This window comes from Oncorhynchus masou, chromosome 32, assembly GCF_036934945.1.
Source record: "Oncorhynchus masou masou isolate Uvic2021 chromosome 32, UVic_Omas_1.1, whole genome shotgun sequence".
Lineage (NCBI taxonomy): Eukaryota > Metazoa > Chordata > Actinopteri > Salmoniformes > Salmonidae > Oncorhynchus > Oncorhynchus masou.
The window spans coordinates 55,791,694-55,806,062 of NC_088243.1; the positions used below are offsets into that span (position 1 = coordinate 55,791,694).

The following is a 14,369-nucleotide window of genomic DNA, read 5'->3' on the forward strand; positions in this document are numbered from 1 at the left end:
CTTTGCCACATATTTGTTATTCTGTACCAGCTTCCTTCTTTTCAGTAAATATTGTGAAGTAACTCCAATGTTGTTGATCCGTCCTCAGTTTTCTCCTATCACAGCCATTAAACTCTAACCGTTTTAGTCACCATTGGCCTCATAGTAAAATCCCTGAGCGGTTTGCTTCCTCTCCGGCAACTGAGTTAGACCGCTGCGCCACTCGGGAGCTTCCTAAGGCAGTGCATCTCAGTGCTAGAGGCGTCACTACAGACCCTGGTTTGATTCCAGGCTATATCACAACCGGCTGTGATTGGGAGTCCCATAGGGCGGCAGACAATTGGCCCAGCATCGTCCAAGTTAGGCCGTCATTGTAAATAAGAATGTTCTTAACTGACTTGCCTACTTTAAAAAAAATATAATGAAAGGATGACTATTTTTGTAGTGACTGGGTGTATTGATACACCATCCAAAGTGTAATTAATAACTTCACCATGCTCAAAGGGACATTCAATATCTGCTTTCATTATATTGACCCATCTTCCAATAGGTGCCCTTCTTTGCGAGGCATTGGAAAATCTCCCTGGTCTTTGTGGTTGAATCTGTTTGATATTCGCTGCTCGACTGAGGGACCTTACGGATAATTGTATGGGTGGGGTACAGAGATGAGGTAGTCACTTAAGAGAGATCTTCCATAATATTTGGAACCAAGGACTGATCACCCAAATCCACAAAATGGGAGACAAATTTGAGCCCAATAATTGTGGGACATACATCAACAGCAGACGTGTACATTTCCTCATTGAAAATGAATTGAGAAAATGTCAAATTGTGTTTTCACCAAATTACCGTACGACAGACCACGTATTCACCCTGCACACCCTAATTAACAAACAAAAAAGTTAAGGTCTTCTCATGCTTCGTTGATTTCAAAAGGCTTTTGACTCAATTTGCATTGTAGGATAAAATTCATGTACACAAATAAATGTGGTCTTTCCACAAAGCAGTGGGGTGAGACAGTGATGCAACTTAACTTCTTGAAACTCCCCATCCCGGATCCGGGATTGTGACTAAAGCCTCAGGCTCATTAGCATAACGCAACGTTAACGATTTCTGAAAATCGCAAATAAAATGAAAATAATGCACCTACTCTCAAGCTTAGCCTTTTCTTAACAACACTGTCATCTCAGATTTTCAAAATATGCTTTTGAACCATAGCAATTCACTAATTTGTGTAAGAGTATGCTAAGCTAGCTTAGCATTTTGAGTAGCATTTAGCACGCAACATTTTCACAAAAACCAGATAACCAAATAAATAAAATCATTAACTTTGAAGAGCTTCGGATGTTTTCAATGAGGAGACTCTCAGTTACATAGCAAATGTGCAGTTTTTCAAAAAAATATTATTTGTGTAGGACAAATCGCTCCGTTTTGTTCACGTTTGGCTATGAAAAAACCTGTATACAGTTATAGCCTGAAGCTCATTAGCATAATGTAACGTTAACGATTTCTGAAAATCGCAAATAAAATGAAAATAATGCATCTGCTCTCAAGCTTAGCCTTTTCTTAACAACACTGTCATCTCAGATTTTCAAAATATGCTTTTGAACCATAGAAATTGACTAATTTGTGTAAGAGTATGCAAAGCTAGCAATGCATTTTGAATAACGTGTAGCACGCAACATTTTCACAAAAACCAGATAACCAAATAAATAAAATCATTTACCTTTGAAGAGCTTCTGATGTTTTCAATGAGGAGACTCTCAGTTACACACCAAATGCGCAGTGTTTCCTGAAAGCGTCTGTGTGTAGGAGAAATCGTTCCGTTTTCCACATTGCGTCTGGCTTCCGAAACGAACCGAAAATGCAGTCACCTACAACGTGAAACTTTTTCCGGATTAACTACATAATATCGACCGAAACATGGCAAACGTTGTTTGGAATCAATCCTCAAGGTGTTTTTTCACATATCTCTTCATTGACATGCAGTTCGTGGAAGCTTGCTTCTCTCTCTTTTCTCCCATGGAAAAATACTGGCAGGTGACTTTTGCGCACCAATTTCGGCGCAGGACACCGGGCGGACACGTGGTAAATGTGGTCTCTTATGGTCAATCTTCCAATGATCTGCCTACAAATACGTCACAATGCTGCAGACACCTTGGGGAAACGACAGAAAGGGCAGACTCATTCCTCTTGCGTTCACAGCCATATAAGGAGATCATGAAAGACAGAGCCTCAAAAATCCTTGTCATTTCCTGGATGCCAAGTCATCTTGGTTTTGCCTGAAGCTCACGTTAAAGGGCACGCACAGAGAAGATATTTGTATTTCTGGACACGTCAGAGTGTTTTCTTTCGAACAGTAGCAATTATATGCATAGTCGAGCATCTTTTTGTGACAAAATATCTTGTTTAAAACGGGAACGTTTTTCTTCCAAAAATGAAATAGCGCCACCATAGGTGTAAGAGGTTAAAACGGGAACGTTTTTCATCCAAAAATGAAATTGCGCCCCTAGAGTTTCAACAGGTTAAACCCCACCGTCTTCAACATGTACAGTATCAGTCAACAGTTGACACACCATATTCAAGGTTTTTTTATTTTTACTACATTGTAGAATAGTGACTACATCAATTATGAAATCATGTAGTAACCACAAATGTTAAACAAATCAAATTGTGTATTCTTCAAAGTAGCCATCCTTGGCATTCTCAACCAGCTTCACGAGGTAGTCACCTGGAATGCATTTGAATTATTAACAGGTGTGCCTGTTAGGGATCTTGAGTCCCATTTGGGAACTTTCCCTCCCACGTTCAGCTGGAATGTGGCGCATGGAACGCAAAAAATATTCTAAAAATATTTAACCTCCACACATTAACAAGTCCAATAGCTCAAATGAAAGATAAACACCTTGTTTATCTACCCAGCAAGTCAGATTTCTAAAATGTTTTACGGCGAAAACATAGCACATATTTATGTCAAACCACCACCGAAGACACAGCTAATTTGCATAGCCAAGTTGAACAAAATATGCAATCAACAAACGCAGGATTAAAAGAAAAATAATTCACTAACCTTTTGAAATATTCATCAGATGACAGTAATATAACATGTTACACAGTACATTTATGTTTTTTTTCAATAATATGCTATATATATCCATAAATCTCTGTTTACAATGACGCATTGTTCAAAAAATGCTACTCAAATGTCCTGAGAAATGACGATAGCTCCGGCAGATAACAAGCAGTACACATCATAAACTTTAACTAAATATGCATGTTCTACATATATATAGAAAGATACACTTCTTCTAAATGCAATCGCTGTGTTACATTTATTTTTAACGTTACAGAATTCGTTCACTAGGCTATAATATGAGTCGGCGCTCAGAAATTAGCATTATGGCTCCTCTATCTTGGAGTCCACAGAAACCCAAATTTAACACATAAATATTCCCTTACATTTGCTGTTCTTCCATCAGAAGACCTGGAAGGAATTATACTTACCAAAAACAGCGTTTAGTTGTGAAGTCTGTGTCTTTCGGTTATCAAACACGGCATATTTCGGTTGAAATGCAGCCAAAAGTCAAGTGGATGCGCACCAAAACGTCGAAATTACATATTATATGTCGACTAAACTTGTCAAACTATGTTCATAACCAAGCTTTAGCATGTTATAAAGGTGCACAACAATCCTCAGGACGAACAGAAACAATCGTCGTTTAATCAATCTTGGAAGAGAGAGATCACCGGAGGAGAGCGCTCATGAATGTGACCTTTTTTTTCACGTGACCGAAAGGTTTCGGGCCGCCAAAACTCTCGTGAGCGTGCGATTCTCACAATGAGAAGCCCCATTGAAAGCAGACATCGCGCTGAAGACATAGAAACTGTTCCCAGGTCTGTAGGTGCTTGGGAAGGGTGGGGGCGATGACGTCAAAGTTGGGCCAACTTTTATGATGACAAGAGAGAGTTTGGGAGAATGACTGCCCTGAGAGTTCTGCTTTACATACATACATAATTTCAACGGTTTTAGAAACTTTAGAGTGTTTTCTATTCAATAATATTTTTATATGCATATATTAGCAATTTTTGACAGATTTTTTTTCTGTTTAATATGGGCACGTAATTACTCCAAAGGGGGCAGCAGACAGCCCTATCATAAGTTATTTTGTGGAATTTCTTTCAATGCATTTGGGACAATCAGTTGTGACAAGGCAGGGCTATTTCATAAAAGACCAATACATCAAGAAAAACCCTTGAGTAGGTGTGTCCAAACTTTTGACTGGTACATATATATATATATACACACACACAGTGGGGATGACAAGTATTTGATACACCGCCGATTTTGCCGGTTTTCCTACATACAAAGCATGTAGAGGTCTGTATTTTTTTAATCATAGGTGCACTTCATCTGTAAGAGATGGAATTTACAACAAAAATTCAGAAAATCACATTGTATGATTTTTAAGTAATTAATTTGCATTTTATTGCATGACATAAATATTTGATACATCAGAAAAGCAGAACTTAATATTTGGTACAGAAACCTTTGTTTGCAATTACAGAGATGATACGTTTCCTGTAGTTCTTGACCAGGTTTGCACACACTGCAGCAGGGATTTTGGCCCACTCCTCCATACAGACCTCCAGATCCTTCAGGTTTCGGGGCTGTCGCTGGGCAATACGGACTTTCAGCTCCCTCCAAAGATGTTCTATTGGGTTCAGGTCTGGAGACTGGCTAGACCACTCCAGGACCTTGAGATGCTTCTTACGGAGCCACTCCTTAGTTGCCCTGGCTGTGTGTTTCGGGTCGTTGTCATGCTAGAGGACCCAGCCACGACCCATCTTCAATGCTCTTACTGAGGGAAGGAGGTTGTTGGTCAAGATCTCGCGATACATGGCCCCATCCATCCTCCCCTCAATACGGTGCAGTCAACCTGTCCCCTTTGCAGAAAAGCATCCCCAAATGATGTTTCCACCTCAATGCTTCACGGTTGGGATGGTGTTCTTGGGGTTGAACTCCTCCTTCTTCCTCCTAACACAGAGAGTAGAGTTTAGACCAAAAAGCTCTAGTTTTGTCTCATCAGACCACATGATCTTCTACCGTTCCTCCTCTGGATCATCCAGATGGTCATTGGCAAACTTCAGACGGGCCTGGACATGCGCTGGCTTGAGCAGGGGGACCTTGCGCGCCCTGCAGGATTTTAATCCATGACGGCGTAGTGTGTTACTAATGGTTTTCTTTGAGACTGTGGTCCCAGCTCTCTTCAGGTCATTGACCAGGTCCTGCCGTGTAGTTCTGGGCTGATCCCTCACCTTCCTCATGATCATTGATGCCCCACGAGGTGAGATCTTGCATGGAGCCCCAGACCGAGGGTGATTGACCGTCATCTTGAACTTCTTCCATTTTCTAATAATTGCGCCAACAGTTGTTGCTTTCTCACCAAGCAGCTTGCCTATTGTCCTGTAGCACATCCCAGCCTTGTGCAGGTCTACAATTTTTTTCCCTGGTGTCTAACAGGTCTGTGAGAGCCGGAATTCTTATTGGTTGGTAGGTGATCAAATACTTGTCATGCAATAAAATGCAAATTAATGTCTCACAGTTGAAGTGTACCTATGATAAAAAATTACAGAACTCTACATGCTTTGTAAGTAGGAAAACCTGCAAAATCGGCAGTGTATCAAATACTTGTTCTCCCCACTGTATACACACTACCGTTCAAAATAGGTAACACATCATCCTTACTCGCACCTACAGTCCATACCTTTTTCACTTCACGGAGAGTTTAGTTGTAGCAGGGTGTTGCGTTCCCTCTTCATAGAGGCATGCGTAACAGTTTCTCAAACGAGACACTAATGTACTTGCTCACTTGTGCACCGGGGCATCCCACTCGTTCTATTCTGGTTAGAGCCAGTTTGCGCTGTTCTGTGAAGGGAGTAGTACAGTGTGGTACAAAATCTTCAGTTTGTTGGCATTTTCTCACATGGAATAACCTTAATTTCTCAGAACAAGAATAGACTGACAAGTTTCAAAAGTTATTTTTCTGGGCATTTTGAGCCTATAATCAAACCCACAAATACTGATGCTCCAGATACTCAACTAGTTATCACGTCATTAAATCAGGAGAACAGTTTAGCTGTGCTAACAAGGGTTTTCGAAAAGTAGCCTTTAAAATGGAAACTTCCAATGGCACGTTGTTAGCTATACCAACACAGGAGTGGTGGTTGCTGATAATGGGCCTATGTTGATAAATATTTTGTTTTAAATCAGCTACATAGTCACAACAATCAATTTAATGTTATATTAAATGGACTAAAAATTTTTTTTTTTAAAACATGGACATTTCTTAGTGGCCCTAAACATGAATGGTAGTGTATATATATATATTATTTTTGTTTTAAGTACCCACCTCATGAAAGTCACCCTTTTTTAATCCAGCCAACAATTGTAGCCATTACAGTTCAACATGTAGGTTCTATACATTGTTAATGTCACATTTTCAGCAAATGGCATTATTGTTAAATGCTTTGGCCATTTAATTAATTTACAGACAACCCCCTAAATGTATTCCCCCCCACACACAGCATTTGACACATTTAAAACAGTTTTTTAAAAACCTTTATTTAAGTAGGCAAGTCAGTTAAGAACAAAATCTTATTTACAATGACGACCTACCCCAGCCAAACCCGAACGACGCTGGACCAATTGTGCGTCGCACTATGAGACTCCTAATCACCGCCGATTGTGATACAGCCTAGAATCAAACCAGGGTCTGTAGTGACGCCTCTAGCATCGCCACTCTGGAGGCCCAAGTTTAAACATTTCACATTTATTTTATTTACTCAATCTGTTTATTAGTAGTAAAATAATAACTCCTACAACTGGATTGGTCATAGGGGAATGTTGTCATTGCAGGAATGAGAAGGGACGGGACGTGTACAGGTGACATTTTCTGCATTCTTTGGTCCTTGTCTGACATGTGGTCTTGTTAGTAGACGTAGTTAGCTGTGTGCAGGGACTGCATGGAGGCCTGGTCAGCGCTGCTCACCACTGTGTACTCTCCCTTGGAGGCAAGGCTATTGCTCTGAAAATGTACATTTGTGATTCAGTAATCAAGGTATGTGGTTCCAGAATGAAGCATTGAGAGCGAGAAAGGAGACTGCAAATGGGACACTACTTCAGGATACAAGAAAACTACACCATACAATAGCGTTCCAATGATATTCATGTAGCCTGCAACTCTAAGCAAGGTGTCAACCCTACCCTAAAATAGCATAGCCCCTCCATCTTACCTTGGCTCTGGAGGTGAAGGCATCCTGTGCCGCTTTCTTGTTGGCGGCCTTGCCTTTCCAGGCGGCGAGGGCAGAGGCCTGGAGTGCACGGCCGTAGGAGAAGGAGAGCTTCCAGGGACGGTGCAGGGCCGTCTGGTTCATGGCGTTCAGATTCTGAGTGGCCTCTTCCTCGCTCTGGCCTCCAGACAGGAAGGTGATGCCTTGGGGGGGGGTAGAATGTTTTCAGCAATTTGGTGATGGTTTCATTTTGGCATCACGGATCAACCACAAATATACAGTTTTTACTTCAAGTTTCAAGTCTACCTTTTCACCTAATCTCACCTGTTTGGGGCAATCACTGTGTTGGATCACATCCCAATACTTACATTACCATCACCACCTCGACAAACCCCCAACCCAGTCTCACCAGGCACGGCGGCAGGGACAGTGCGCCTCAGGGCAGTGACGGTGGCCATGCCGACCTCCTGGGGGGTGAACTTCTTGGGGCAGGAGTGTCCGGCGGTGACCATGTTAGGCTTCAGCAGGGTGCCCTCCAAGTAGACATGGTGATCGTTCAGGGCCTTGTATGTGGCAGCCAGAACCTGGTGAGGGGAGGGTTGGGTTGGGTTTAGAGAGGCGTTTGGTTCAGTGATGTGAACTTAAATTGGGGCATGACTAAGAGGAGAATGACGGATGAGTTTGTAATTCCATGCTGGTAAACCAGTACAGCACTGGCTTTGTGGAAGGGAGAGAAAATGACAGAAATGTGATTCACGAGTGTTTAACTGAAGGCCAACAAAGTATTTGAGAGGACAGCAAGGTTATGATCACCTTCTCAGTGACGTACTGAGTGCACAGCAGGTCATGGTCTCCATCAGGCAGAATCTCTGGCTCCACAATGGGCACCAGGCCATTCTGAGGAGAGGAGAGTTATCACATGTGGACACAGTATATGGACAAATCTTGCCTTTGAGGAATCTCTCAGTTCATTTGTTAGTTTTGTGCGTAAAGTCAGGTAGTGTATACAGTAGCAGTACTGTGTGTCTAAGACAATTTCCCCCTCTGGGACATTATATTTGATCCTACCCTAAACACTACAGTTTTAAAACAAAGTTCTCATAGCATGCACACACCTGTTGGCAGATACTGGCGTATCTGGCAAGTACATTAGCGTTCTCTGCGATGGCGAGGGCTGAAGGGCAGGCGTCTGAAATCTTGAGCACACACCTCCACTTGGCGAAGTCACAACCGTCCTTCTTGTACTGAGCACAACGCCCCGAGAGTCCATCAAGACCTGATGAAAGAGGTTTTTAACAATACATTGCTTCCATTGTCATGCCACCATGTCAAACTGACTAAACGTGGGCTTGCGAGATTGGAGAAGCTGGTTGATTTTAATATATAGCTTTAATGCATTTGTTACTTAGAGTTGCAAAAGAAATGAGCTATTCTTACCCTGTGTGGTCATCTCTCCATCTGTTCCATTCAGACCAGCTGTGCCATTGTCCACCTAGAAAACAAACAGTCAAACTATAACCCCTTTCCTAGGGTTGGGTGGTATCCAGATGTTCATACAGTGGTAGCGATTTTGTACCATACCGGGGTATGTATAACCAAAAGTGCACACAAGGGGCGCGATTTCCCCAAACTTTTTTTATGGGGGAGGCACAATACAAATTAATCTATTTTTTTTAGTCACATACACATGGTTAGCAGATGTTATTGTGAGTAGCGAAATGCTTGTGCTTCTAGTTCCGACAGTGCAGCAATAGCTAACAATTCCACATGTTGGGTTCCAAGAATGAAATATGCTTATTCAGGTCACTGAGGGAGTGCTGAGGTTTAGAGGGTCTAGTCCAGAAGTTAATGGTTATAGGAGGAAGGTATATAGTGTGGGCAATTAAGCTTGGAATGTATTGAGTGCAGGGAAGCGATTACATGTGGCATTGATAAGGGGAGAAAGCCATGGATCAGTGATGAGTGGGGTTGAGGTCAGGTCACCTTTAAGGGAAAAATACAAGTTTATGGCCCGTATCACTTAGTGTCCTGCCTAGCAGTAAAGAATGATTTGTAGGAGGAGACTCAGCCTATGAGGAACGGTTTAATATCAGTGCTTGTGTGAAAATGTTTTTGTCCGATGCAGCTGTATTGACCCTCTGGGAGAATAAACTTGGTTAAGCTTTCATAGTGTCCATTTAGTTTTTTACTCTGAGAATTAGAACCTCAACTACCTAATACACACATCTAAGTAAAGACATGGAATACGAATATATACATATATGGATGAGCAATGACAGAGCAGCATAGGCAAGATGCAATAGAGAGTACAAAATACAGTATATAAAAATGAGATGCAAGATGTAAACATTAAAGTAGCATCATTAAAGTGACTAGTGATCCATTTTTAAAAAAAGTGGCCAATGATTTCAAGTCTGTATGTAGGCAGCAGCCTCTGTTCGTGATGGCTGTTTAACAGTCTGATGGCCTTGAGATAAAAGCAGTTTTTCCAGTCTCAGCTTTGATGCACCTGTGCTGACCTCGCCTTGGGGATGGTAGTGGAGCGAACAGTGGTGGTTATTGTCCTTGATCTTTTAGTCTTCCTGTGACATCGGGTGCTGTACGGTTTCCTAGAAGGCAAGTAGTTTCCCCCCGGTGATACATTGTGCTCTGCTGTTTCCTGAAGTCCACAATCATCTTTGTTTTGTTGACGTTGAGTGGGGTTGTTTTCCTGACACCACACTCCAAGGGCCCTCACCTCCTCCCTTTAGGCTGTCTCGTGGTTGTTGGTCATCAAGCCTACTACTGTTGTCTGCAAACTTGATGATTGAGTTGGAGGTATGCATGGCCACACAGTCATGGGTGAACAGAGAGTACAGGAGGGGGCTGAGCACGGACCCTTGTGGGGCCCCAGTGTTGAGGATCAGCAAAGTGGAGATGTTTCCTACCTTCACCACCTGGGGGTGGAACGTCGGGAAGTCCAGGACAAAATTGCACAGGTCGGAGTTGAAACCCAGAGTCTCAAGCTTAATGATGAGCTTGGAGGGTACTATGGTGTTGAATGCTGAGCTATAGTCAATGAACAGCATTCTCAGATTGGTATTCCTCTTGTCCAGATGGGATAGGGCAGTGTGATGGCGATTGCATCGTCTGTGGACCAATTGGGGCGGAAAGCAAATTGAAGCGGGTCTAGGGTGACAGGTAAGGTGGTGGTGATATGATCATTTAGGCAACGGGGATCTTGATCGAGGAAGGGATTGAATGTCTCGGCTGTAACCATGAAGCTTGAGCTTGACATTTAGACACTTAGCAAACATAAATGCATAGCTTGAGCCCTGAGCTGGAAATAATTCATTTGACACATCATAGATTTCTTAGTTATACTTAACTTAGCAATGTGGCGGCATAGCACACACTTTCAAAATACCCTGATATATACAGTATAGAGCCCAAGCCTACCCTTTCCCAGTAGTGTTTGATTGTTATAATGCCATTATATTACATCACACACACAATCTTGATAAGTGAAACCGGTATATACTCCAGTAGTGAGTTGTTGGCTGGTTGGGCATATGATTATAATTGCCTTCACCTAACCAATCTTATCAGTAGACTATTTATTTATTTATTTTTATTTCACCTTTATTTCACCAGGTAGGCAAGTTGAGAACAAGTTCTCATTTACAATTGCGACCTGGCCAAGATGAAGCAAAGCAGTTCGACACATACAACGACACAGAGTTACACATGGAGTAAAAGCATTTTGCTACACTCACATTAACATCTGCTAACCATGTGTATGTGACAAATAAAATTTGATTTGATTTAAAACAAACATACAGTCAATAATACAGTATAAACAAGTCTATATACGATGTGAGCAAATGAGGTGAGATAAGGGAGGTAAAGGCAAAAAAAGGCCATGGTGGCAAAGTAAATACAATATAGCAAGTAAAACACTGGAATGGTAGATTTGCAATGGAAGAATGTGCAAAGTAGAAATAAAAATAATGGGGTACAAAGGAGCAAAATAAATAAATAAATTAAATACATTAGGGAAAGAGGAAGTTGTTTGGGCTAAATTATAGGTGGGCTATGTACAGGTGAAGTAATCTGTGAGCTGCTCTGACAGTTGGTGCTTAAAGCTAGTGAGGGAGATAAGTGTTTCCAGTTTGAGATTTTTGTAGTTCGTTCCAGTCATTGGCAGCAGAGAACTGGAAGGAGCGGCGGCCAAAGAAAGAATTGGTTTTGGGGGTGACTATGGGAAGAGTGTAGCCATGTCCAAATATCCATACTAGCCTACTACATAATTAAACTGCATACTAATTTCAGCGTTTGAGCTAGTACAATTCACTTCCCTGATCAAGGATTGAAAGATGGTATTGCTGGTCCTCTCACCTTGATGCCGACCACAATGCCCTTGTCCTTGATGACCTGGGTGAAGAGGACACCCTTGTCAGACTTCTGATACAGTGTCTCGTGAAAAAAGATGATTCCACCAATGCAGTTGGGGTCAACTGCAGAGAACAGGAGGTCACGGAAAGACCGACGGTTCTCCTCAGTGTTCTCTACGTTAATCTTCTGCAGGCGGTTACTCATGGTGCCTGGACGGAGAAATTGGCAGGGAAGAACATTAGTGGCATTTCAGGGGGCAGAACAATGCCTGCAAGAATGACAGATTCCTGCAACTTCTCAAATTAAGGCTACCTCCAACTCTTACCCTTCAGATGCCAAACCCATACAGGCCACCACTACTTGCTGAGAAAATACAACACCCACTTCGCCAACACCCTCTGCACCCCACTCATCCAGTCCTCCATGGCCAGTTTGGCCTACTCACCTGTGGACTCATCTGCTGCCAGAATGCCCTTCCCTGGAGCCACGATCCTCTGGGCTATGTCAGAGAGTTCCTTCTTCTGCACTGGAGAGAGGGTTGGGAACTGGGTAGTCATCCTGTGGGGGTGAGAAAAGTCAGTTAACAGAGAAAAAAAGGAATTTAATCAATTCAATCCAGTAACCTATATTTAGTTACGTAGGCTAATTTGTCTTGATGGTTCAAGTGTGGTTTATTCTCAGACACTGGCAGTACCCACCACCTCTGTACAGGACATTCACCCTCCTCCCTCAGCAACTGTCAATATATGGCTTGAAGTTTGAACTTTAGTCTGAAAGCTGGGGTGTATTAATTATGCCGATTCTGTTGAAAAAAACGTTTAGCTCAGTTGGGTCTATAAAAAAATAAGTGGATGGATGAAGTTTGAAGGAACCGAAGACTTTGCTCTACTTTAGAGCATAGAAAAATCGATAATGTATATATGTGTAGCTTGTGACAAACACGTCGCCGACTTTTCAGATTGGAATGGCAACGTGTTTAAAACATTACATTCTAACTGCTACAACTTTGTTTAATAATGCTTAGCGATGAACCGAAATTTATTTTTTTGTCGGTTTATTAACCTCTTGAATCTCCCCATTGAATCTCCCCATCCCGGATCAACTAATTGACCGAGTTCTGTTCAATTACTTGAATTCCATTTAGTTCGTTTTTTTGTGAGCCCAACGTGCCTTTTCTCTAGAGAAATCAAATAATTGACGAAAGAAATCAAGTCAAGAACTATGTGGGACGCTGGGCTGAAAGGAGTTTTAGTTTTCATTGAGAACATATTCAACCTAGTTCTGCGCAGAAGAGTGGTAATCAGCTACCATAATCAGCGCCTGTTTCCGGCTCGGACAGAGACTGATCAGAGATCTATATATAATGACGAGATGCTCATGTCTCCACCCTAAAAATGGGAGTCCTTGTCCCAAAATAACCCATAAACGCATTTTGGCAAGAGTGAAACCTCGCTTCAGCTCTTCCTCTCTAGACATATACTATTACGCCTGCTACGTTCGATGTAAATGTACATTTTGTGGGGCATTTCAGACTACCTAAACGCTGACAATCACGCGCTGATTTCAATTATATACGTGTATATCTACATTTGAGATAAGCAAAAAAAAGTTATAGGCTTTCACTTGCATTACAAAGAGTTAGCCTACACTGTTTTGACTAGACAGAAGAGGTATCTGACGCATGGGTTGCAGAGGTTCGCATACTTCATCGAGCCTAAAAAAAATGCAAACTTCCAAAGAGTTTCTTGCAACATCGGACTGAAACATTGTAACCTACTAAAATTCCATTGCAACGTTTCAGAGCATCTACTTTCAGCGCTGCTGTCCACCGGCAACCTTTTCCAACGTTTTAGTACGTTTAGGCTAAGCTTGAAGCTGAAAGGAAAACTTACTTAAAAATATGACAAAGTCAACACCGACAGCTGCAGAAAATGGGTGTCCTACTTCCAAGCAACAATTATGACTAGTTGAGAAGGCCGATTCCGGCTTCCAAAGCATTATTTATTGAACGGGATGACGGAGGCGGGAGGTTGCAATTGGTCGAGAAAGTCGGACGGGGGCTTGTTAGTGTATCAATGCATCTTTTGTGGACTTTGAGTTTTATCAGAAGTTGATAGTATGACTTCCAAGATAAAAGGAAGGCCATGTATACTCAGGTAACCCTTTGTTATACATTACAGCACGCGTTGAGTGCATGATGATGGTGTGTGTGCCTTAAAATAAATCCAGATAATATTTATTATGTTGCTTTTCAGGTTTCATACTGTCTTGTCTATCCTGCTGTTGTGTGTGTGTCTGTGTCTGTAGGCTACCTCGGTACATCTGTCTGTACGTCAAATCAAAGTTAATTGGTCGCTTACACAGTTTAACAGATGATATAGCGGGTGCAGTGAAATGCGTATGTAGCTAGCTCCTTACAAAGCAGTAAAATGTCAACAACAAATACACAAATAACAAAAAAAAAATACAAGAAATATCTGAATGAATCCAATAAACATCACGAATAGTACTGTAACAGTAATTCAAACGCAATATATACCAGTGGCGGCTGGTGGCACTTTAAAGGGGGAGGAGGCTCATAGTAATGGCTGGAATGGAATATCTGCAGATCCAGTTTCTGCTGTTTTGCCTGTGGCCATTGAACCTCCCAGACCTGTTCACCAGACGTGCTACCTTGTCGTGCTGCTGCTCCAGTTTCAACTGTCCTGCCTGCGGCTATGGAACCC

General features: G+C 42.0%; 1 protein-coding gene across 1 annotated transcript; it reads right to left on the reverse strand.

The window, feature by feature from the left end:
- Positions 1–6,573: 6,573 nt before the first annotated feature.
- LOC135526244 (fructose-bisphosphate aldolase B-like) lies at positions 6,574–13,644 on the reverse strand. The gene is made up of 9 exons (XM_064954428.1): positions 13,536–13,644; positions 12,089–12,201; positions 11,647–11,852; positions 8,707–8,761; positions 8,385–8,545; positions 8,083–8,166; positions 7,679–7,853; positions 7,273–7,472; positions 6,574–7,064 (listed from the first exon to the last, which is right to left on the reverse strand). The coding sequence occupies exons 2-9, from the start codon at positions 12,198–12,200 to the stop codon at positions 6,969–6,971; spliced, it is 1,089 nt and encodes a 362-aa protein (XP_064810500.1). The 5' UTR covers position 12,201; positions 13,536–13,644; the 3' UTR covers positions 6,574–6,968.
- Positions 13,645–14,369: the final 725 nt, after the last annotated feature.